Here is a 25,781-nt window from a genome sequence, read left to right as displayed (position 1 = left end):
CATGTACTTAAGAGATATGTGTTCATGCCAAAACCTGCACACAAATGTGTATAGCAGCTTTATTTATAATTGCCAAAACCTGGAAGCAACCAAGATGTCTTTCAGTAAGTGAATGAATAAACAAACTGTGGTACATGTACATTTTTAAAAAAATTACATCTGTCTTGGGGGAAGTCCCTGTCCCCTCCAGCACTCCCCGCCTCTTTTCCTGTGGTGGTCAGCACCCTTGCAGGCAGAGCTGGGTAAAGTTTATTTGATGAAAACAAAGGGACCACATATCACTGGATCAAGAAATTAAATACACAAAATTCACAGACATTCATTCACTTATTGTCTCAGTGCAAGACCCACTTAGTGGGCAAGTGAGAATTCTATGTGCTCAGGACCCTAAGGTTCTGCTCTTTGCCTGGGAGTGGTTTGCTGCTTTATCACACTTTCCATGTGTGGTTTCATTACGGGCAAAGACTTTCCACTGTAACTTGCATTTGAAGTTAGAGATGCACTCTAAGACCCAAGGAGAGGATTATTCCTCTTCATCTGATCTCACTGATCTCTCGGTGATAGAAGATATGACCTTTTACCTTGCTGTAGCTAACCGCTGATATTGATCAGTCTTTTCGCAAAAGGGCAGCCTGAGGAAGAGGATGCATCCATCTACTATTCCAGTAGGTGGCGCCCTCCACACTCCATCAGCACCATCATTCCATTGACAGCCAGGGCTGCCATTTCTTACCTAGCAAATTAAACAGCTTTTATCAGTATCAACTTACCCAGCAAATTAAACAGCTGAAAGCCATATCTGAAGTCTGGGGGTAATATCAGGGTATTTACAAGAAACATATTAAAAGTGTAGCTCTTCTGTGCAAAAATTTAGTGTATTGTCCAATCCTGCCCTTATTTCTTTTAGATGAATTTAGCTTGAAGACTGGATTCTGTTTATAACATTGCAAATATTTTGAGAACACTAAAACTGCTAAAATTTGTCTCTGTCTCAAAGTTGTTTTGTTTGAATTCACACAAACCTTTTTTTTTTTTTTTTTTTTTTGAGGGTCAAGGTGGTGTAGTGGCTAAGAACACAAGAACCAGATTCCTTAGGTTCCCATACTATCCCACCTCTCCCATACTATGAATTTTGCAATTTGGGGCCAATTGTTCAAGACATGAGTTTTCCCAGTGATAAAATAGGGCTGGTGATTAAATAGAGTAAATATGGACAAAGCACTGAACACAGTACTGGTGTATAATAAAACTTAATGTTAGTTACCATCTGAAAGTATTTAGTGTTTGTTTTATATATACATTTATGTCCTATTTATCCCATTCATCTTCAAGGTCCTTGAGAAAAGGGATAGTGTCTCCTCCATTAGACTGGACCGGGTCCTAGGGTTTGTTTTCTGTGTTCTCCCAGACATCCTGCCCAGGAGTCTGTGACCAACAAGAGGAACTGGGAACATGTCCCTGAGTTCCAACTAACACGCATCTAAAATTCCTCTACCTTCCCGCTTAGACTTCTAACCTTGGAGTTATGCAACCCCCACTTCCCATACTAAAAGATACACTATCTATCCCAGCATCTGGTTCCATCATATTTAAAGCTTGGATATCATTCTTAAGACAAATTGGCTGTTTCATTCAGTTGATGGGGAAGAGGGGTGGAGAGAGGCAACTGAATTATAGTCAATGACAGTACCAGGGGTCCTGAGCACACCTGTATATATTCACACTAGACATTTGTGTTTCTCACCAGTGAAAGGAGATATACCTTTACAAAACATACTGATTTGTAGCATGCTGGGCAGGTAGCGGGTAGGGGTGGATAATGAGAGGAAGTGAGCGTAGGTAACCATAAGAGAAGGTGCCCATAGGCCCAATCTCCCCAAGGAGTGGTTAATCTGGCTCGCCAGCCAAAAGATTTGAATCTGGATTTCTGGTTCTTATTGAAAAATAAGAGATCAGACAAGGGCAGGCTGGCACGGAGCCTGGCTGAGCCTCTAGACCCCACACGTGGTCTTTAGTGCACCAGTGTCCCTTCACTTTCCTGTGACTACAACCTTCATCTCCCTCCTGTGTGTTTCCTGCCTGGCTCATATGCACACCTGAATTGTGCTTTATTCTGCCATTTTATTGGTGAGTAATTGAATCCCAGGCTGTTAAGTAACCTTCCCATGGTTGCCTAACTGAAAGTGAAGAAGCTAGAATTGGAATTCTGGTCCATTTCATTCTCAGCTCCATGCTCTTTATGCTCCATCAATCTTCACAGAAGAGATGTATGTAGAATACAAATATCAATCAGAGCATATACTCATGGAGAGAAGTAGTGCAAGAAAGAGCCCTACATGGGAGTTGGGAGATCTGGACTCAAGATGTAGCTACATCACTTCCTGAGTGTCTCACTTTGGGCATGTCCGTTCATGTCACTTCTCTGGACCTCAGATTGCTCATCTGCTAAATGGGAATGCCCAGGCCTACTTCACAAGGTTTTGAAGATGTTAAGAGATGCTTGGGGAGAACTTGGTACAATGGCCCGCCTTACAACTCCAAGGGATTCCTAGGCCAGCTGCAAGGAGGGCCGGCAAATTTGTACTGCTGTGAAGGAAGGTCTGGGTGGACAGATTTGAGCCAGACCTCAGACTTTGGCTGCTGGATCAAAATATGAAAGGACTGGCTGAATTTGGATATGCCTGATTGAAGGGTAAGATGTGTACAGTTCAAAACGCACTTGAGGGAAATCAGAGATGATTTTTATTTATAGGTACACAGGATTCTAGTGAAGGTAGTTTAGGTTTCTCACTGGCCGGGTAACAGTCTCTCAGCCTCCTGCCCAGCACCTTCTGGTGCGTCCGCCCTTCCCGCCGGCCCGAGCCCCTCACAGTGACCGCTCCCCTGGCCCCGCCTTAAGCCCCGCCCCTCCCGGGCCCCACGCCCGCCGTCCTCCCTCGGAGGGCGGTGCTCTGCGCTCGGGGCTCGGGGGCTGACAGCCGAGCCCCTGCCTCGCCGCCCGTCGCCCATTCGCCGGAGGAGCCGCGCGCCCGCTGACCGGCGCCAGCCCGGCACTCGCGCACCGAGCCACACGTGAGTCCCGGCCGGTCGTCGCCTGGGGCGGCCGCGCCGCGGGGATTGAGCCCCACGCTGTAGGGCTGGAGTGAGGGGACCGAGGAGCGCTTTTCGGTTCGTCTCGTTGACTGTGAAATCGAAAGCGCCGCGGCGATAGAAGCCCCGCAGCCGCTGCCTCACGCCCCGGGCCGGGTTGCGGGGACCCGGGCCTGGCCTCCAGTCCCCGTCGCACGGGGCGAGTCCTCGACGGGCGCGGATGCTGGACGCGAGACGGTGGCCAGGCGGGCAGGAGCGGTGCGGCCTGGACTCAGGGTCGGGGATGCCTGAGGGGCAGGTGTCCCCTGATGTGGACGAGTGGGTGCGGTGGCGGGGGTGGCGGGGCAGCTGGGTTCCGGGGCTGCGAGTGGATTTTCTTAGCAGAGGAGGGGTGTGGCGAGAGTGCGGACTGGGGTCTCGAGCTGGGGAGCGGCTCCAGGGCGCGGCTGTGGACTGCAAGGGCCAGGTTCAGGTTGGGGTGGGCAAATGGGGGAGGACTTTGAGGCGTGCCCTGCAAACCCCTGGCTCCCCGCTCTGCAACCCCCTGGCTCCCGCTCCATACCCTTCGGCAACCCCTCCCTCCGCTTTTGCAGGACTTTCCAACCAGAGCACTCCGGAATGAAACTTTAATATTGGAATGAATGAAAACCTCCAGGAACTGTTCGATTTCGCGCGCTCATTTAGAAGTACCACCCCTCCCCCCCCACACCGAGGGGAGCTCAAAGGGGTCTTGGAGGACACCAAGACTCACAGAGGTTGAAATGAGTTGCCCAGGGACACCCAGAGAATTGGTGGAATATGCGTTCTCCACACCACATTGCCCCCCCCCCCCCCGCTACTGCTTGGCAGGGTGTTGGCAGTTCTGAGAATATTCAGTGAATCCCGGGGCCATACTCTTGCTACTAACCCCACTGGGCGTCTCCTCCGACTTTCTCGGCTGGTTCTGCCCCCTCCTGCAGAGTTTCCATATTTGGCTATTTCAGATTTACTTTCATCAGAACTCAGCTCGCTTTGGCACGCAGGGTTGCTCTGGGCTAGCGATGAAGCGGGTGAAGTGCAGTGTGGCTCCCGGTCCAGGCTGCTCCCTGTGCACCCTACACTCCACAGCCCTGGGCTCTGACCCGTGTCTTATGAGAACAAGCCTCTAGTAACCGATTGAATTCAGTAAATATTTATTGGGCAGAGACACTGGATGAGGACTGGAGTAAGGCCAGTGGAATATGTTCCTTGTTTCAGAGATATTTGCATTTTAAAAGGGCACTGGAGGACATAAAATGTAAAGAAATTGGTTGACTTGCTTCTGAGAATAGAACAGTTCTGGGTGTGTGTGAGATAATTTTAGGCAGGAAAAGGCTGGATTAGGATCTCTCAAATCCAGAGTGCAGCTGCCTGCTCTGCCTTACACCCAGACAGCTGAAGACAGGGGTGTTAACACAATTGATGGATTGGATGAAAACCTTATCAACTGCTCACTCCCACCTCCAACTCTACTCTCATTTGAATGAGAGAGGCAGAAATTGCTGTAGGAAAGACAGGTGTGAGATGGAAGCAGAAAATGTTTGTTTGTTTGTTTGTTTTTGTTATTGTTTTGAACTCAGTGCGATGGGTTGGCTCTCAGATACTGGAATCTCCCTCCCTGGGTCATGGACAGAGGTAGGAGAAAGTCTCCTGTCTGAGTCAGCCTATGAGAAGTCCTGCCAGAGGGGAGGTGTTGGAGGTGATGACTTTCTCAGGTCCTCTGGGCCAAGGTCTGTGGCAGGAGGTGGGGTAGGATAGACCGTGTTTCCACCTGTCAGCAAGCATCACCTGAGTCCCCACTGGCCATGTGTGGCAGGGTGGTGGAAAGAATATGGAAAGGTGATGGGGGGCCACCCACTGGAAGCACTAACTGTAGCGACTGGGATTTTTCAGTGGAGATTGTGCAAAGTGAGGGAGCTGGATGCCTCTGAGTCAGTCCCACTAGGCTCGCCATGGGAAAGGCTTGTCCGCATTTAGACAAACAGATCTTCTGCGATTATCTCAGCTTTCCTGGAGAGGACCCCGAAGAAAAAATAATAATGCCTTGTTTTTAAAGCTCTTTCCTTTTCAAAGCATTTTCTCATCACTCTTGTCATTTTGTTCTCACTTTGTGCCCCGTGATACCCTTGTGAGTCAGGCCAAAGAAGGATTATTCGTCACATCTCCCAGATGGTGAGGATGAAGCCCTGAGCATGACACAACCCTTCAGCTTCCACTGCTGGGCCGGGCCTGGGTCTCCAAGGTCTCTGGCCCCTCTGCTTCAGGCCCCTCACCCTGGTTCCTCAGAGAGCTAAATCCGCCCACCTCTTCAATCTGAGGGTTGTCAAGGGGACGAAGACTAATGATGCCCATATGGTCAGTTCCCAGCAACGTGGAGCAAGTTCTCCTGGAGACTCTGTCCTGGCTGCTGCATGAACAGACACCCAGCCTGTGAATTTTACCCAGCTGGGCAGACCCAGGGCAAGACTTGTGTCTGTTCTTGTTTGTATCCTAGGATCTGGCACATGTAGACCTAAACAAATGTTTGCATTGAGTTCATTTGAGCCCTGTCTCCCTTGGGCTCTGAGCAGCCAGGGACTGATGGCTGGGGATCAAGTACTGGGTGGGGCTCTGGAGAGAGAGCTTGAGCTGCCAGCAGACTTGCTTATACCCCCAAAGTCAGAATAGCATCGTCCAGTTTGCAAATCGCCCAGCTCATTTGATTAACTTCTCACTGCCTTCCTGAGAGCAGGGAGGGTGGAGGTGGGGGAAGGTGGGTGCTGTTACTTCCATTTTATCTGGTTGCAGGCTGGGCCTCAGAAGTGACTTAACGGACTTCACAGCACATAGGGACTGGCCAGGACCCCAGTCCAAGTCTTCTGATTCCAATCTATGTGCTCCTTTCATAGTATTCTGGCTAGAGGAAGCCAGGATTCAGGGCTTGAGGGGGAGGGAACCAGAAAAGCATTCATCAAAGTCTGCCTGACACCTCTGTCACCGAAGGGGGGTCTTTAATAAGAGCTGGTAGCCCAGGGGGAAGGCACGCAGCGGCAGACCCAGTCTCTGAACAACTCTTCCTGTCCAGGTGGCGGCTTTTTCTGAGGTTCCTCTGGGGCAGGAGTTGTCACCCTAGCAAAGTGTAGTGGGGTAGGTCTCTGTATGTGTGTGTTGGGGTCAGAGGGGTCACCAGCTGCAGGGCAGAAGCTGTCACCAGGGCTGCTGTGGCCAGAATCAGGCCCCAGTGAGTTTGTTGCTTTGCCCAGAGCAAAGCTTTATTTGGAGAGTCAGACAGAGGTGTTCCCCTAGAGGCCCCTGGCAAGCCTTGTGCGGAAGTGGGCTGGAGGGCCAGGGAGAAAATAAAAGCGAAAATACTCACCTCACAGAAAAATTCAAAGTCCACTTGCAGTGACCGTGATGAGCACATTCTGAGGCAGGTGATGATGCAGGCTTAGACCGCGCTGCAGCGGCAGCAATGCGCATCCAAGTGTCCGTGCACCTTATGTGGTCCCAGTGTTAACGGAGGAGCCCAGTGAGCGCCCCTGGGGGAGGGGGTGTTTGCGGGACCCATTTCACTTCCTTCCAGCAGATGCACCCGCCATCAGCCTCCCTCCTCACCAATTCGGAGCATCCCTGGAATTTCCCCTACAGATTTTTTTCTCTCAAGGAAAAGGTGCTCTCCTGACTTACAGGAGGGCACCTTCTCCACCTACACACCCACACTGGCCTCTTGCCTCTCCCTGTCACTGCCAGCTTCTGGTTTTCCCTTGCGCTTGGCGCTGTCTTCCTCAGTCAGCGCAGTGCACCTGCTCTGCGGCTCAGATAGCCCTTTGCAGGCCTCCAGGGCCTGGTAATCCTCAGTCGCCAGCCACTCTGCAGCTGTTGCCCGTCTCCTTGGAGGGTGCCACACTGTCCCCACTGACATTCCCTTCCTTGACCTCAAGCTTCTTGTCCTCCTCCTGCCCTGCAAGTGCCAGAGTGGGGCCGAGGCAGTGTCTTTAGGCCGGCTTGCTGTTCCCTGCACTCCTCTCCCTGGAGCTGCCCTGTGCACCCAGGGTTACCCAATGCTCTTAAAGAAAGGCCAGTCAAGTCTCCATCTCTCACCCAGCTCTCTTCTTGGCCAGTTTGATTTGTGATACACAAGATCTTCACTGTGATGTTTCAGGATCCCCTTAGACACTCATCCCAAGCCGCCTCTCCCTCCACATTGTCCCTGACCCTTGCGGAGATCACTGCTGTCCCTCAGCCACCTCTGTCCTGACTCTCCCCAGCCAGTCCTGACCTACTGTCTATTCTCAGGGCAGCCGCATGAGTTCCTGTCTGCTGGACCTGTTTCCTGTACTGCCTGAACTGTCCACGCACTCGCTTTCCTGCCCTTCTGTTTTCTTTTCCACACTGTTGCAGAGGGGCCTCCTTAATGCATGGTCTAATCAAGACCTCCTCCTTCCACTAACGGCATAGTGGAAGCAGTGTTGACTTTAGAATCTGGCAGATTGTGCTCAAATCTGGGTTTATGACTTGCTGGCTGTTGTTGTATGATTTAGGCAAGTTGCCCATCTTCCTTGAGCTTCTGTATTCCCACCGGTAAACAGAGATAGTAATGTCACCCCCTTGGGGTTGCTGGAAGGATTAAATGAGCCAGTATATACACAGAGCCTAGTGTCTGGCAGGTGTTCAATAAAGTTGGTTTTCTTCTTCCATGTTTGACAGCATAGGGAGTTGTGGGGTCTCTGGGGAGGTAGAAAATGTGTGTCTAGCCTAAAGGCATTCGAATTTAAGTAAAAAACAGACAAGCACAAGAACTGCCACATAGCAGTGTGGACCATCATTTAAACAAGTCTATTGCTGCTGCTTTGCAATCTCTAGACCAGGCTGACCTCAGGGGCAGGGTCGGTGAACTGGGATGGGGCGGGACACAGTGCAGATATGCTGGGCTGGGCTCTCTGCAGGCAAAGGACAGGGAGGGGGGCTGGCAGCATCGGATAAAGGAGGCCCAGCCCCTGAGGGAGGATTTCAGGGGCAGGTTTCCAGTCTTTTAGAAGGATTTGTGGGCAGAGCAGTGCAGCCTTGGAGGAATAACAGTGCTGGGCAGGGGGGCAGGTGAGGGACCCAGCAGGGGAGGGGAATACAGGCATTGGCTTGGTTACCAGGAGCAGGGTGGTTACTTCAGTGGGGACCAACTATGAAGTCAGCAGAATGAGGAATGACTCGGAACAGCCAGGCTGTGTCCTGAGCCTCCGTTAAAGGGATCCTTGATGCTGGAGGATGGAGGCAGGTAGATGAGGTTAAGCTGAGCAGGTCATGAAAGTCCCTCTTCTGCCTTCAGGATATTGGGACTCTGAGGAAGAGGCTGGGCAGAGACCTCTGATACACCCTAGGAAAACCACGCTTCCCTGGGTTAAAGGCAAAATAATGTAATATAAAGTGAAGGCTTCAGTGCTGAGGAGATGCAGAATAAAAGAAGTGATTAAGCTGCTGGGACGGACTATCCCAGGAAGCCCTTGTAAAAAGTGAGGAAAGGCAGACCGGAGGGAAGGAATGCTGGACCATGGGCAAAGGCATTTCTAAGGGATAAAGGAAGGAATGAAAGGAAGTTCCTCTTACTGAATGGGAAGTAGATTATTCTAGCGCAGATTGATGTGGAGGTGGTTTTTATTAAAAAAAAAAAAAAACCTAATATTTTGGGATATTGTTTCAGCTTCTCAACAGCACTCCCACAGACCTACCTCAAAAAGTTCGGTGTCATGAATTTATTTTGGATGGCCAGACGCTAAGTTCCTTCAATCCTTCCGTGATACTAACAACTCTGTACATATGACTTTAGTGGTTCCCGGCCACTGGGTCTTTCTAGCAAGTGTGACTTCTCCAGCCCCCACCTCTTCCTCCTCACAAGTGTAATGCTGTGTTTTCTCAGTGCCAGCTCTGTTTAGGCCATGTCAAACACCTGACTTATCTATTCCTAATTTTCTTCACATCTTTTCTTGTGCCTAAGATGCCTCTTGTTTTAATCTACTAATCCATGCCCCTCTCACTCTTTTCAAAGAAAACTCAAAATCCATTTCTTGTCGGGAAGGCTGCTGGTCCCTACAAGCGTGCTCAGGTTCAGTGACCTGCTAGGAGAACTCATAGAATTCAGCATGCAGTCAATACAGCTAAGATTTATCACAGTGAACGGATGCAAAGCAAACTCAGCAAAGGGAAAAGGCAAAGTGGGACAAAGTCCGGAGGAGACCGGGCACAAGCTTCCAGCGGTCCTCCCCTCTGCTAAGGTGCTCTGTCTCCAGAGCTCCCTGTCAGTGAAGGGCCACTTTTTATCTTGCTGTCATCACCAGACAACTGGTGTCATTCCTGGCAACACCTTCTCTCCTCCCCTACAACCAACCCCCGATTCCAGCCACCATCCCCTCTCCCCTGGGCCTCTGCAACAGTCTCCTGTAACGGGTCTTCCCTTCTGTAGCTGCTCCTCCCTCATCTGTCCTCCTATAACTGATCCACCTCATCTCTGCTCCTATGACTGGTCCTCCCTCACCCTCTCACTCCGGCAGAGCATCCTTCACACAGCAGCCTGACTGGCCTTTGAAAAAGCCAAAGTGTTATCACTTACACAGTCTTTCCACAGCCTCCCATTACTCTCACAGTTCCAAACCCATAAACACTACCATGGTCCTGCAATCTTCTCCAGGTTATCTCCCTCCACCCTTCATTCTGCAGCCTCTCTGGGTTTTTTTTTTTTTTTTTTTTTTTTTTTTTTGCCATTCCTCATATGAATGGAGGAAACTTCCTTCCTTCTAGCCTTCGCCCGAAGGCTGGTCTCCCTTTGCTCTCCGGTTGTCAAAGTTGGCTTTGAAACGCTAGGTCGGCAGTAACACAGGTGTGTCCAGACACAGTGGAGAGAGACACTGGAGAGCTGTTAGTTCGTATGTGATCTTTGATGTCAGGACAGTGTGGTTTGAGGAAAGCTAAAGGGACAGAGTGTTTTAAAGTGTGTGTTTGGGATAGGGGTAGGAGTTGGGGGTCCCTAATGTCAGATGTTGCTGTGAAGCCAGGTAAGATGAAGACTGGAAATTGACCATTGGCTTAGGTGACCCAGAATTCCCCAGGCCCTGGGTAAGAGCACTTTGGGTGGCTTGGTAGGGGTGTGAGCCAGGCCTGAGGGGGCTGCGGGTTGGATTGAAGAGAGGCCAGTGGAGACAGTCAGTCCACTCTGTGAGGGTGAGGGTGGGCGCAGAAGTTTAGCTGAGAGAGGAGGGATGGCTTGCATCTCAGAGAAATATGACAGTGAGAATTGTTTGGGCTGCTTTCATCTTGGGAGAGACTTGTGATTGCGTGAGTGCGGATGGAAGGAGCCTGCTGAGAGGGAGAGACCCCCCAGGAGGTGGGAGTCCAGGGCAGGTGGGTGAGCCTGGTCTGGTTCAGAGGCCACCTCTGCGATGCCTTGGGGGGAGAGGGCAGAGCAGGGCCCAGACAGGACGCCGTGCAGTCCTGGTGGCAGGAAGTGGAGGTAGCCCTGGTCTGAACACTTCCGTTTTGATCTGTGCGGTAGGAAGTGAAGTTTCCTGGGGAACCTGGGGGCATGGTCAAGGTTTGTGGAGGAGAGAAAGGTTTGAAACAGACACGAAAACAAGAGTGAATTGAAAGGGAAGCCTGGCCCAGAACTCTAGTGCCCGTTCACGTGACCAAGTCTCCGGAAAGGGACTCTGGCAAGTGTGATTTTATGTCTCTGGTACCTCCCGAGGCACCTCAACCAGGGGCCCACACTTGTTGATTGAATTGAATCGTTGGCCCGTCTACCTTTAAAAATCCTTCTCAGCATTTTCTCTCCTTGCCAGGTGCCTGGCTGCCCATTCAGGGGCTGGACACCTCACTCAGGGGCCCATCCATGTCGGGAAGATAAGGAGCACTGTTCAGTCTCCACCCTTCCAGCCCCATATGGCTGGGCCCTCCCCCTCCTTACACGGACTATCCCCCACCCCCGCCTCCCGCCCCAAGTCAGCCAGCGTTAGCCAGCTTTGCCTTCCCTAGCTGGGACAGGCAGAATTTCCAGACTCAGAATTGGTGGAGATGAAGTGTCAGGCACTGGGAAGCACTCAGAGGGAGAGGGGCTGTCCTACTTTCTGCAGAAACTACAAGGCTACTGTTCAGTCTTTCCGTCTGTTTACTGAGTGCCTCTCCCATGCCCAGTTCTAAGTGTCTCAGTATTGGTATCTCAGTAAACCAAAGAAGCACTCCTGCCCTCTTGTATTCTGGCAGGGAGACAGACAGTAAAGAAGTGAGCATAGACCGTCCCATGTGATAACCAGTGCTCTGGAGAAAAATGCAGCGGGCGATGGGGTCACCAGGGATGTCGTGATTCCACGTGGGTCAGCGGAGGCCTCACCTGTGAGGTAACATTTGAGCACATTCCTGGGTGAGGAACCAGCTTCAGGAGTCAGGGGGAGAGCATTCCAGGCAGGGGGCCAGCAAGCAGAAGGCTCTTCTACCCGTCAAGGAAAAGCAAGGCTGGTGTGGCTGGAGTGTGTGAACAGGAGGACAGCACTGGGAAGTGGGGTCAGAGAATGGAGGCCAGCTCACAGGACTCTAAGGACACTGGCTTTTACCCTGAGTGAGGTGGGGTCATTGGGACAGAGGAGTGACATATCTGACTTCTGTTTTTAAAAGGCTCAGTCTGACTGCTGGGTTGTGAACAGATTGTAAAAGGTCAGAGCAGAGGGGGAGACCCACTCGGAGACAAGGGCTGCAACCACTGGGGAGATGGTGGTGGCTTAGACTGGGGTGGTTATGCTGAAAGTATGACAAGAAGTTAGATATGTTTGGAGGAAGAGCCAATAGGATTTGGTGTTGTGGGATAGAGAGTAAGAGGAGCCAAGGATGAGTTTTTGGTTCAATGAACAGGATGATTCTGGCAGGGAGACAGATGATTGGTGGTACCGTTTTATTGAGGTAGTGGAAGGCAGTAGGAGGAGCAGGTTGGACGGGGCTGGATGTGTTATGTTTGAGATGCTTAGTGAACAAACACGGTGCTATGGACTAGGCAGTCAGGATGACTCCCGTTCAGGGTGGAGGTCCAGGCTACAGATAGACACCAGGACATTGTCAGCCTTAGATGGCATCTAAGGCAGGAGCCAAGATGGGCTCACCAAGAGCACCAGTGTAGGCAGAAGAGGGAAGGGATCCAGCACCAGCCTGGGTGCCTGAGGGGTGGGGCAGTGAGGAGGGGCCAGGGAGGAGAAGGGGACCCGGAAGCTGGCATGGTGGTCCAGCTCGGCACATCTCACACTGTGACAGTCTGTACAGTTGAGCCTGGGAACTTGTTAAAAAAGCAGACTTCTAGCTACTACTGAGAGATCCTGATTCTGAAATATATTAATTAGGGTACCCTAAACTATTGTAACAGCTAGGCTCCTAAAACAGGTCTGCTTCTCTGGGGTAAGTTGTCCAAGCCAGCATTTTCATCATGCTCCAGGGCACATTCTTAGCAGAGCATCCAGGGACTCAACCCCTGGGGAAACTGTCACTGTGCTTTGTGCCCGGGCATACTCCCCAGTGGAAACAGGAGCTTGAGGTCCTGTCCCACTGTACCCTCTCCTACAACAGAATGCGGTTCAGAACCTCTGCATGCAGCAAGCACTGAATAAATGCTGGCCAGGAGTGAAGAATGGGCCAGCATGGATATTAAGTGCTTATTTTTGTGCCAGACACTGTGTGCTAGTAATTATGTGGCTCATCATGTTTACTCTTAACTCTGAGCTTCAGAGACAGATGCTATAATCATTGTCCCATTGTCTAGATGAGGAAAAGGTGACACAGGGAAGTGAATGGCAGAAGAGACTGAGCCCCAGTGGCCTGGTTCCAGAGCTGGTCTCTAACCATTGGACTGTACTGCCCCTCATCAAGACCTTTTTTTCCAGCCAAGACACAGAGCCAAGGGCACTGGATTTGGAGCCAGAAAGCCTAGATTCAAATTCCTGCCCCAACATGTGTTAGCTGTGTCATTTGGGGCCTAGGGACTTGACAACGTGGGGCCTCACGTACTTCATTGGAAACATGACCATGATAGTCCCGTGGGGTTAATGTGAGGACTGAGTGTGATGTTACATGTGAAAGTACAAGTTGCAAATTTCTAGTATACGCAAGGAAGGTATGATTATCAACTTGAAAAAATCAGACTGTGGAACCCCCAAGGGTACCCAGAAGAGCTGCCTGAGGGATGTGGATTGTAGGAAACCCAACAGGCCTTGCTTAACCAGAATGGTTTCTTTATACAGTCATTTATTTGCTGATGTTTCTTCATGAGATTTGGTTTACTAAGATTCACTGTGTTTAAAAAACTGGGAAACATTTGGCTGGCTGATCCCTTAAGTCCTTGCACAGCTGACTGGCTCAGTTGTTGGGCAGAAGCCATGCAGATTCTGTCTTCTTCCTCTGGGTCCCCCTCCCGGGCTCCCCACCCGCTTGCCCTCCCCTGTCATCCTCATCAGGCACATAGGACCCAACAGCCCGGTGTCAAGCATTGAACTGAGGGGCTACAAGGCTACAGCGTTCTGGGAGCTGGACTCGAGCCCATGTGTGGGCTGGGGGTCTGCAGTGGAGGGGGGGCCTGGGAAGCTTCTCCCCCGAGGGCTGGGATCGGAGGGCTGCCTTTGGTCCCACCTGCTTCCTCCCCTGGCCTCGGCCCAAGCTGGCCTCGCCACTGGCCAGGAGGGGAATGCCTATCTCCCTCTCTTGGGACGTCAACTCATGCCCCAGCCACAGACTCTCCCAGCTTGGGGGACGGTTGGCAGTTGACAGTACGTCACACGTCTGTGGGCAGCTTTGGAGATGGGAACCTAACCCAGCGGCAGCTGTGCGTGAACTTTGTGGGCAGATGAGGCACAGCCAGAATGATGTTGGCCTTTGGGAGCTAGAAGTCATCAAAAGGTCAAGCCACAGTTTCTGGCTCCTCCTTGGCACGTCTGTTCTGTAGCCTGTCTAGGGCGGACTCCACTCTCTCCCCTTTCCTTGGAGCACCCTTAGGCCATGGAGGGTGGGGCTGAGCCCCAGTCCTCACTTAAACATGCTTCTGAGTTCCAAGCTAGATCTGAACTGTGTTCCGCTGGCTGTTGCTTGAGAGGATGCTGAAGTCTCCATCACTTTCTGAGAGCCTGTGCTTTGTCTGCCTGTCTGTGGAGAAAAAGGATGGTCAGGAAGGGGGGAAGGGGGAGAGACTGAATCTGAGATGGTAGCCCCGTGATAGGATGAAGTGGGGATCCCCGCCCACACTCGGAAATACGGTCTGGCTGGGGGTGAGGGAGACTTTCACGGGAGGAGAGGTGGGAATTTTGGCAAGAATCAAGGGTAGAGGGCTGACCCAGCTTCAGGGGGCCTTGCCAGGAGCCTCCTAGAGGTGTGGTTAGGGGTTACAGGAGAACCAAAAAGTACAGTGTCCCTGGGGCCGAGGGATCTTGGAGTTTCCAAAAGGAAGTGTCAAATGCCACATAAAGTGCAAGGGAGCAGTGATTTAGGAGAGAGTAATTATATGATTATAGCTTAGATCATCACATGAATAGAATATGCTTTTCCAAACTATGTAGGGGCTCACTTCACACCCCAACAGTCAGATGATTTGGGCCCCCAGCTTGTTCAAGGGCAGAGTGCAGATGGACTCAGGGGAGGAGGGAAGGCTGCAGCGAGCTGCCAGTGGGATCTGATGAGGGACCCAGGTCTGAAGGCCCTACTCTGAAGTCAGGAGTGGAAGTCGAGGGAGGGGAGAGAGAGGCTGGTGTTGCTGGGCTGAGGTTGGGGACTGCAGGGTGGGTGATGGCGTGGGAGGGGGTGGGGTAGAGGTGTGAGGTCCAGACCCACCGCACTGCATTTCTGTTTCCCCATCAGTGTCTGCATGGAGCAACTTCTCAGCAAAGGAATGATTTACAGAAGTGACAGACTGACTGACAGAATGTCTTGTGGGAGATTGTCCAATGTAACCATGAATTCAAAATAATACATTGGGTGAAATGGGAAGGAAAATGTGTTTGGAGAATAAAATAGAGAAATGAGAAAAACGGCAACAGAAAGGCAGCTCAAGGTACAGAAAGAGCAGTTAGCTCAGTTAAGGGCCCCAGGAGAGGGGGCGCAGTGCCTTGTGTGGGGGAGGGGAGGTATCTGGAAAACCATGGAAATAGATACAGTCTGGTGCGTGCACCGGGAAGAGAGACAGCAATGTGCTGTGCCTGCCTGCACCGTTACTAAGACCTTAATAGGAGTAGTGTCTGTAGGGGAGGGGACCGTGGGAGACATGGAGGGCGGGTGGTGGGGCTCACAGGACTCAACTCTGTCTTCAGACCGACTACTCATCACTTTCACTTCTGGGTCTGGGCAACGGCACAGGGGTAGGAATACGAGGTTATAGGAAAAGTGAAGTCCATGCCCAGCGAACAAGTGAGTGAGAAAACATATGGAAGCGTGAAAAGAACATAGGAGGGAACTGGGAGCATTTGGACCAGTCTCAGGGGCCGAGGTAGCTGCCTTCTCACTTGAAGGGCTGTCTTTGGAAAAGGGATCAGGCCTTCTCCCTGTGGTCCCACTCCTGACCTCCCTCCCTTGGACCTCACTTTTCCCATCTCGGTGAACAGCACCACCTCTTCCCCGGTGTTGGGCCCCAAATCCTGGAGTCAGCCTCAGTTCCTTCCTGCTGTCAAGCCTCATATTTAGTCACCAAGTCCTCTTGATCCTATTGTGAAAATATATCCTAAATCGCCCCAGTCTGCTCCATTTCCTCGCCCACCACCACCATAGGCCAGGCCGGCACCGTCTCTCCCCAGCTGCTGCAGCATCTCTTCCTCTTCGCTGTTCCCCCCGCTGCCCCCAGGCCCCACAGTCCACTCTGCACTCAGCATCCAGGGTGGGCTTTAGATGCCAAGGTAGACACTGCCCTTGTCTCCTTAAAACACTCATGCTGCTTCCCATTGTTCTGCTCTTAGAATAAACCCTAACTCCTCCCTGGGGGCCCCCAGGCCTGTGTGATCTGGCTTCTGCCCCACCTCCTTCTGCTCTTCCTTTTGTCCCCGACACTTGGGCAGCACTGGCCTCCTTTCTGTTCCTCAGACATGGCAAGTCCTTTCCCAGAACTGACCACTGCCCATGCTGTCCCTCCTGCTGGGATGTCCTTCCTGCCATTCCCCGCACTTGCTCCTTCTCATCCTCCAGAAGGCTGCCCAAGGCCTGCCTCCTCCATGAGGCCTTCCAGGCTACAGTGGCTGCCTTGGTTTCTTGGTCTCAACATCCTCCTTATTTTCTTCAAAGAGCTGATCGCAATCTGTAATTACCCCCTTTGTTACTCCCTTGTCTCCTCCTTTAGGTTGTAAGCCACACACGAGCAGGCTTGGACCATCTCTGTTTGGTCCCTCTCTGGCCCCAGAGCCAGATACAGTGCCTGGCATGTTAGGCAACAGGTTATTTTCAGAGTGGAGGGGCTCTGGGGCAAATGTTTAATAATAATAATGATAATAATAATGATAATAATAATAATAATAATAACAATAACAATAACAACCACCATCACCACCACCCTGGTACCTCCACTGTGTATCACCATCATAAGTGCTTCAGGCATGTGGGGGAGGGGCCAGCACACTTTTCCTGTAAAGAACCAGATAATGAATAGTTTGGGCTTTGTGGACCATGTGGTCTGTGGCACAATCATTCAGCTGCCCTGACAGTGCAGAACTGACCACAGATGATATGTAAATGAGTGGGCATGGCTGGTTCTGATAAAATTATAATTTGCTCAAGTGTCAGGCCTGTGGACCCCCAGGATAGAACCATGATCTGAGTCCAGGCAGGTCCACCCAGCGTCCACAGAGGTAGTGGCTTCTTGGCTGACCTTGGTGACTCTGGGAGGAACTCCAGCTCTTCCTTATCCCCCGAGGGCCTCCACTGCTTCCTGGCCGTAGGACCTCTCCAAGATGCCTCATTTGAAAAACAGGTATAATAATGTGTACCTCATAGGGCTGCATGTAAGTTAGCTGGCTCTGAGCTTGGCCTCAGCAAGTGTAATCCTGACCTGTGTCCAGTTCCATTCACATCTTTTCATATCATCCCCTTGCCCTCTGTCTGCCTCGTCCAGATTTTCCTCAGTTGTCTTTGTGCCTTCCTTCCAACAGCCCTTCTCCACTGAGGCCTTGCATTCATCCTCAGTTTCCCCTCTTACGTACTAAACATTGATGGAGCCCTCCGTGCCGGGCCCGGGGTTGGCTGTAGAGGTTGCTGGAGGCTAATGGGGACAGCCCTCCCTCGAGCAGCTCGAGGAGCCTGCCTCGGACAGCAGTGGGGCCTGCGAGGGAGTTGGAGCTGAAGCAGAGAGGACTGGCGTCAGAGCTTCTTGCAGAGGAAGCTCTTGCGTGGGAAGGTCAGCAGCCGTTGTTTTTTTCCTCTTGCTCTAAGTTCGGAGAGTAGATCTCAGCGGTCTCCTGTGGCATCACCTGGAGCTGGGTGGGCTCTGGATGGTTCTGAGCAGGAGAGAGAGTTCCCTTCAAGGCCTCCCTGTGTGAGACTGACTTTAAGGCAGGAACAGCCACAGCCCACGCGGCGGATGGATGCCCTCAGCCCCCAACCCGCCTCCTCTCCACCCGCAGTGCTTTGCTGCACTCCCAGAAAATGAGGAACTGCAGGTTTCCTGACAACTTGGAGAGAAATCACACTTCTCTTCAAAGGAATTAAAAGCATGCCCCCATCATCCTTCATCCCGTGTCCCAGAAGATCTTTTGTGAAAGTACAAGGAAAAAAACAGACATCCTCCTTCTGCCTCTGCAGCACCAAAGCCAGTCATCCCATGGATGGGATGTGCTGTCACACGTCATCTGGCTGTTCTGGGGTCACATGGTCCCCATGAGGCCTCTCCGTCATGTTAGGCCTGACAGAAAATGGCCTCGTTATGCCTCCGTTTCTCCGAGGCCTTTCCTCTTTGTCTAACCTGTGTGGTTAAAGGGTAATGAAAATAAAACCAGTCTGTCCTGGAGGTCACGCCGTGGTTCTGTTATTGTGTGAGGCTGTGGGAACAGCGGGGAGGAAGAGAAGATCATGGGTCGGAGCTGAGCCCTAGCCCTTGTCTCGAGGGTCGGCGCCTTCAGAGGAAGGAGCTTTCTGGGCTGTCCCACTGCTCTCCGCGCCGTGCGGGGATGGACTAGACAGAGGGCCTTTCTCCTTCTTCCTCTTCTGCTGCCGCCGCCTCCTCCTCCTCTTCGTCTTCTTTTCCTTCTTCTGTTTAATTTTTAATTTTCCTGGTAGTAACTATTCTTTGTGGAAAAGCAGCATCTCAGAATTCAAGAGCCAGATGTGACTCTGAGAAAGGGAACCGCCTTCCTTCAGGAGGTGAGCATCTGGCTGTCCGGGCCAGGGCCATTCTCTTCTGGAACACTGCCCAAGGCACAGATTCCAGCATCTTCCCGAGTCCCTGCCTCTTGAGAGTTCACATTTTAATTTTTCCTCATCACTAACCACCATCTCCCCACCTTTAACTTAAGCCCGGGACCCGTCCCTGGGTCTTGGGTGGGTTTGGGGAGTAATGTATTTGCACCTGGCCTCTGTGGCTGAAAGCAAGCCTCGGGGAGTTGACTCCTTAAGCTCCTGGCAAGGCCTGAACAGAGCCGAGAAACGGGGGCAGCTCACCTTTCAGCAGCCCGTCCTATGACTGGGAGCTTCCTGGGCTGGTATGGTGTTGCCTATCGGGTTTCCATGGCTCAAGGACCACCCTGGGGGACCTGACCAGCCTTTGTGCCCCCACCTTCTCACCTGGGCTCTGTAAGTTTCACCACCAGAGAAAGCACTCTCTCGACTCTCAGTCCCCTCCCTTACACAGAGCCTTGGGAAGGGCCACAGGCCTCTCCTGCTGTCTTCAGTCTCCTCCCCACCCCTCCCTGCAGGCACACATATGTTTAACATCAGCCCCTGGACCCTAAGAATTGCTGTTACCCAGCCGTTAGCAGGAGGGCTCTCAGACCTAGTAGAGGGTGGAGGGTCACACAGGCTGAATGGGGGTTCCTTGGGGGAAGCAGCACAGATTAAATCCCAGATAGGAAGGAGCAACACGGGGCTGAGCTGTGGCAGTGGGTGTGAGTGGGAAGGCCCAGACGGCCGACTTCAGTACTAGCTTCGAGGAGCTCACCCACTGCTGTCTCTCTGGGACGTCTTCTCTCTCCAGATCTTATGTTCCTGATGTAAATCTAAACCTAGTATGTCAAGTCACTAAGATGACAACCAAATTACTTGCAAAGTGTAAAAAAAAAAAATTAATGCCCTAGGCAGTTTTATAACCATTATTGATACCACAAAAGAAATGTGGCCATTGCTCGGAATCATATAATTTATTCCGGAAGAGATGTTAGATGTCAGCTGGTCTACTCACCCCCATTCCCCTAAGACTGTCCCTAAGGCCCCCAGCTTGGGTATGTCTCCTCCCCGCATCCTTTGCTCTCCTTGCTTCTCTCCTTCATCCTCTTCCACTGGTGCCATCATTTACTCAGTCTTCCAGACTGGAGCCTGGGAGTCAGCCTCCACTGTTGTCTCAGCCCTTCCATGGAACCCATTTCTAAATCTATGCATTTTCTCTCAGACATGCCTCACAAGCATGGCTTCTCTGTGCCACCACCTTAGATCAACTGCCATCACCCTCCTTTGGTCTGTTGTAATAGCCTCTTCCCCTCAACTCCCCGCATGGGCCTGTCCTCTCTGTCCATCATCCCTAAAAAGATCAAAACTGGGCTTCCTGACGATGCCTGACACTCAGGGCTCTTCGCGATGAGCTCCCCGACCCCCTACACGTATTTCACAGAGACCTGTTTAGCTGATCCCGGCAAGGAGTTGAGTTACACAGGAATCAGCTACATAGTTGATGGCAAAACTGGGAAGCCAAACCAGAGACTCAGAGTGAGGCAAGTCCAAGATCACTTGTAGCAGGAAGCTACCCGCCCCCTCTAGAGCTGAAGGGACGAAGAGAGGAGATGGTGTTTCAGAGCGGGGGAGCTGGGGACCTGCCTGGTGGGAACTAGTCCAGAGAGAGAGGGGCCCCTGGTGGTGATGAAAGCCGTGGAGGAGCAGGCACTGTTGAGATAATGCCCACCACCGAGGGGTGAGGGAGGAAGGGTCCACTTCTCCCCTCCTCCCACCCTGCAGTCTCCTGCCGGTGTCTCTCTCTCTGGCTGAGCCAAACTAGAAGCTGGGGAACCCTGGAAACAGAGTTTCAGGGGGAGGTCCCCCCTCATCCCACCTCATGACCCAGACCAGGGCAGAGGCAGAGAGGGAGCGGAATCTGAGAGCAAACAGGTGGATGACTGGCCTGTTCCCCTAATTCCACTTCAGCTACAGTTAATCACTAACTGTTCCAGAACTTTATGATACCTTCTGGGAAACTGTTTTATCACCTTCATCTAGAAAACACTTCCTCCTTCACGATCAGTAGAGATGTTTTCTTCTCTGTGGAATCAGCACAGACACCTCCGAAAGTGTAAGTTCCCCTCCTCTGGGCTCCTGCAATTTGTTTAAATCTCTCCTCGTGGTACTTGCCACCAGGGTATTGTGGTGTATCCTCCCCTTGTCTGATTTCCTCTGCTCCACTTGGAGTCCCGCAAGGGCAAACGTGTTGTCACAGGTCTCTGCATCCTCGGGACCCAACCCAGGACCTGTCCATGTTGAGTCTGTGCAGGGATGAGCAGACTAGGAGTTGTGGGGGCGTCTTCCCACGGTGTCACACCTGGTGAGTGGCAGAGCAGAGGTGGAGCCCAGGTCTCTGGCCCCGTGCCCATTTCACTCTGAGATTTGATCTGTGATCACCGGTAGCTCCCAAGAATCAGAGCTTGAAAACCTTGGAGACTGTTCCTGGGCTTAGGTCTTATGTTGTAGAACATAATAAAAGCATTCCTGAATTTTCCAAGCCTTTATTAATCTAAACAAGATGTTGAGGGGCTGTGGAAATAGTGTGGACAGACCAGAACCTTCCTTTTTTGTTAAACCTGAGACTGAATTCTGCTAGATATGTGTCTTTTTTATTGTAACTAAAAGCCAAACTCATGCTGCTTCAGAATGTTAGATTCTTTATTCTATGTTCCCCCAAAATGAATCAGAAGAAATACTGTAAGTAAAGAAAGTGGGGCTGGGTTGAGGGCCGACATCTACCAGATATTAAAGCTCATGACAAAGCTGCTCAGAGAAAGAAAGGAAGGAAGGGAGGGAGGGACGAAGAGAGGGGAGAAGAAAGGAAGTAATTTAAATCGTGACTTTACAGCTTTTCTTTGGAATTTCTAGAAAACTCTTGAGGAAAAAATTCATCAATTTGTGAGGCTTAAAAGTGGCATTTTTAGGAAAAAAACTCAATGAGCGTTCTTAGGAGCAGATGGGATATGATTTTCTGTTGTGTTTTTTGGTTTGAGTTAATAATTCTTCAGTGGGAGGACCATTGTAATTCCACCAACGGCAGGAGTAAGGCACTATTTAATGCAGTAAGGAGAGATACAAGCTCTGATGGTAATTTTGATGATTTTTTTTCTTATTTATAAGAACTGAAAGCTTTCGTTGTTCCTGTTACAGAAGCTATTATTCCCAGAGGGGAAAGATTTTAATATAATGGAGCTGTTACTCATTTCCACTAAATAAGTGCCTGGGAATGACAGAGTACCAGCTGGAAATGCTGAATTGGTTAGAGAAATGTATTTGTTAGACAAAGAAACATTCGCTTTTATAGTTCTATTATTAAGACTCTCTAATGTCAGTGAAGACTATGCATTGATTCCATTTTCAGAGCTGAGTCACAGGCCTAAAGAAGCTTCAGAGGAAGGAGGCAGACCTTGCCCTGGGAGACCTCTCTGCTTGGTTTCTGTAGAACACCGCCCTGAAACATCTCAAGTCAGTATTGTATAGCAGAACATAAGTGCTTTTTTTTTAATCTAATGAGATAAGACCTTGATTACGTAAAAACAAATATTTGACAAGACCAGAGATTGAAGAATGAACGAGGGTGGTGGATGACTTCAGCTTGCTGACTAGGGCCAGGCAAGACACAGTGGTAAGGAGAGTGTGGACGGGGCGTCCAGTCCTCTGCTGGCTGTGCAGCAAGGGTAGGGAGGCTCTCTGTGAAGGTCACACACGTGCTGGGTCCTGCTGGCACAAAGGCTGACAAGACGTAGGCCCACCTGGCGGCCTGATGAAGCAGCGGTTCCCCAAGTGACTGGCTCCATACCGGGACACAGGCTTCCTACAGCCAATGGGCTTCTACGTCGTTCAGGGATGTTCAGGCACAGAATCGGCAAATTTTGCAAACTGGAGCTTTTCCCCAAGGAGAGCATAATTGTTAAACACTTACCACCACACCACTGCCTGGGGCTCCCTGAGACCCTTTCAGGGGATCTGCCTGGGCAAATCTAGCTTCATAATAATACTAAGATACCATTTTCCATTTTTACTCTCCTTTCATGAGTGCACTGTGATGTTTTCCAGAAGCTGTGTGACATGTGATACTGCAACAGACTGAATGCAGGAGTAGGTAGGAGAATCCAGCTAACTTCTCTTAAGCCCAGAGATGTGCAAAAATGTTAAAAAAAAAAAAAAAAAAAGCCACCTTTCTCACTGATTTTTTTCTTTTGGAAAATGATTATTTTTTATAAAAATATAACATATAATTGGCTCATTATTATCTTAAAGTGAACTAATAAATGTTTTAAAATTCCTCAATTTTCATCTCAAATATGATAAACATTAATAACTATAACCCACATAAACAAAACTCTTTGGGTTCCTCAGGTTTTTTTGAATGTGTTATTTTTAGAAGTAGTTTTCAGTTCACAGAAAAATTGAGCAGAAGGCAGAGAAAGATGGGAAGACACAGACGAGTGCATTAAATCCCTGTGTTAGGAAAGAGGATAGAATGTAATGGAGGGGACCCGAACTGAGTTTTGGGCATCCTGCTGCCTTGCTCTGGGTGTTAAACATGCTGCTGCTTCAGGGTACATCCCTGAGTGTCCAAATTTAGATGCTGTGAGGCACAGACATGAGCCTGGTCTCATGAAACAACCCTGTAGTGGCAACGGACATGAACTGTCCACCTCCCTTGGGCCTAGGAAACACAGGGCAGATTAGGGCAATTTGGAATGGGTTCTTGCACTTCTCTGAGAGAGAGGCGAGTCTTGGTTATTAGGTTGTGTGTGTAAATCAAGTGCTGTGACCCTTTATCTTCGTAATTAAGACTTATGTTGAGGGGAGAGTATAGCTTGGTGACAGAGTGCATGCTTAGCGTGCATGAGGTCCTAGGTTCAATCCCTAGTACCTTCAGGAAAAAACAACAAATAAAAATTTTAAAAACAAAAAGACTGTGTTGAATCCCAAGAGTAAACCATATTAAAGGGGGAACAAGCACATCTTGTGCTGCTCACCCACCACCCTTGAAGTTCTGCAGGAAACACATGCAAGAGAGGAAAAGGTGGGGCTTCTGTCTCAAACCCCAGGATAAAGAAAAAAAAAATTTGCTGGTCTACTGGGCCCCTCCAGAGAGAAAGCATTATTTGTTGAAAGAAGCCGGTTGCTTTCTCTGCTCCATTCAGCCAGGCCACACCCCCGACTCAGACCACACGGGCAGTAAGAGAGGCCAGCAGCTGACCTGGGCAGAGCTGAGAGTTGAATGTGGCCGCCCATCTTTCACCTACATGGTCAAGCCACGCAGCTGCTCCAGGCCCAGTTGACCCAGTCAGCTGCAGGAGACTCATGAGGGATCTCAAAAACAAGCCAAAGCAAGCAAGCCTGAAGGCCACGCCTCCCTGTACCACAGCCACGTGGAAGGATGTCACCCCCACGGACCACCCCGATGGCCTCTCATCCTTTGGCCATTTGCCAGACACTGGAGGCACCACTCCTGGCCCTGAGCCAGAAGCAGCAGCATGCCTGCAGGGGAGGCAGGGCTGTTGTTAATCTGGGGACCTACTGGTGGGGATCCTGGGCGTCCTTAAAGGTCCAGATGTCAAGTGTGTGTGCTATTTGATAGGGAAAAGGTCTAGAGTTTTCATCAAATTTTCAAAGATGGGGGGAAGTCCTCGCTCAAAGAAGGTTAAGAATCACTGTCTTAGAGGCCAGCACTACTTATAGCTGCCCTGTTGAGGGTTTTGAAAAAAGTCCATTTAGTAACATTAATTCAAGAAAAAGCTGAGTTGTTCTCCATACTGGCTTAGTGCTGAGGGCTGGAAATGCAACAGTGAGCATGACCCGATGCTATCTGTGTATCACTGAAGAGCCTAGATATAAATAAAATAATCACAAATGTGTGTCCTATCTCAAATCAAGTATTGCTATGAAGGAAAGGAACCTGGTTCTATGACAGATATAGCAGTGGATGAACAGTTTTTTGTTTTTGTATATTTATTTTTGAACAGGTAATACATTTACATTCAAAAAATTCAAAAGCATTATGTAGTCAAAAATCCACCCCCATGCCTACCTTTATCCCACAGCAACTCCCTGCAAGCCATGAGTGTTTTACAGACTGATAGATAGATCTCCTGCTGTTAGACCAGGGGTAGAAGAGAAAATTTACCTGAAAATATGAAGCTTGAAATGAAACTTGAAGCATGAATGTGAGTTAACTAAATGAAGAGGACTGGAAACAGAGAGGGGAGGCACAGAGGCAACAGTTTGTGCAAAGACCCTGTGGTAGGAAACAGCATGATGTATTAGAAGAACTAAAAGAAAGCCTGTGTAACTGGAGCGCAGAGGGCAAGGGGAGGGGTGGTACAGGGTGCTGCTGGGTGGGGAGGGCGAGGATGCATCCCTGCAGCCTGCTTAGCACTATGGACTTTTCCCTAAGAGCCCTGAGAAGCCACTGAATGATGAGGGGAGATGACCTTCCATCATACTTGTATTTTGAACATTTCACCCTGGCTATAGTATGGAGAACGGACTGGAAGGGAAAGCAGTTAATGGGCTTTTATTTAGCTCAGGTGAGATATGGTGTGGCTTGGTGACAGTGATGTTTCTATATATTTTGTGAGAAGTGTATTGGTGTGCATGGTTCTTGCTCCCCAAAAATGTTGACAAAACATTTGTTTTGATTCTCTCCACTGAGTGGGATAAAAATCCCTAGCAAGTGTTTACTCAGAATGTAGTTAACACTTGGTTATATTTTGTCCAAGCATGTGGCCACACTGACAGGATAATTTAGCATCCTATAAGAGGTTAATTGATGAAGGGCTGAGGTCTCATAGAACCTTGCTCGAAGTCACTGGTTCAGCCCCACCCCATCCGAGCACCCCAAAGACACCTCCCCTCTGCAGCAGCCCTCCAGTGGCAGGAGGGTGTTATTGTTACAGAGTCATAACAGAATGACCACGTGGGTGACGTTCACTAATTAGGAAACAGATAATTAAAACACCTTACGGGTGTAGTGGTTTCGGTGTCCGTACACCTAATTTTCCTTCTCTTCTGATCCCCCAGAATGGCTTATTCAGAGGAGCAAGGAGGCGTCCCCTGTGGTTTCATCCGCCAGAACTCCGGCAACTCCATTTCCTTGGACTTTGAGCCTGACACGGAGTACCAGTTCGTGGAGCAATTAGAAGAGCGCTACAAATGCGCCTTCTGCCGCTCGGTGCTGCACAACCCCCACCAGACGGGCTGTGGGCATCGCTTCTGCCAGCACTGCATCCTGTCCCTGAGGTGAACGGGCAGGACGGCTGCTCCACTGCAGCCGTGGT

At 50.4% G+C, this 25,781-nt stretch overlaps 1 protein-coding gene across 5 annotated transcripts in view; it reads left to right on the top strand.

The window, feature by feature from the left end:
• The first annotated feature begins 2,916 nt into the window (after nt 1-2,916).
• TRAF5 (TNF receptor associated factor 5) overlaps nt 2,917-25,781 on the top strand; it is a 38,537-nt gene continuing 15,672 nt past the window's right edge. Inside the window, exons 1-3 of one of the 5 annotated variants that reach the window (XM_074351858.1) lie at nt 2,927-3,072; nt 21,851-21,954; nt 25,525-25,743. In XM_074351858.1, the coding sequence (XP_074207959.1) occupies nt 25,526-25,743 (218 nt within the window). In that variant the 5' untranslated portion in view covers nt 2,927-3,072; nt 21,851-21,954; nt 25,525. Of the gene's footprint in view, nt 3,073-15,367; nt 20,561-21,850; nt 21,955-22,573; nt 22,592-25,524; nt 25,744-25,781 lie in introns of those variants that run through there. The other 4 variants (XM_074351857.1, XM_074351860.1, XM_074351856.1 and 1 more) reach the window with 4 other exon arrangements.

The sequence above is a fragment of the Camelus bactrianus genome, chromosome 23 (assembly GCF_048773025.1).
Source record: "Camelus bactrianus isolate YW-2024 breed Bactrian camel chromosome 23, ASM4877302v1, whole genome shotgun sequence".
NCBI classification, from domain to species: Eukaryota; Metazoa; Chordata; class Mammalia; order Artiodactyla; family Camelidae; genus Camelus; species Camelus bactrianus.
This window is presented reverse-complemented; position numbering and strand designations above follow the sequence as displayed.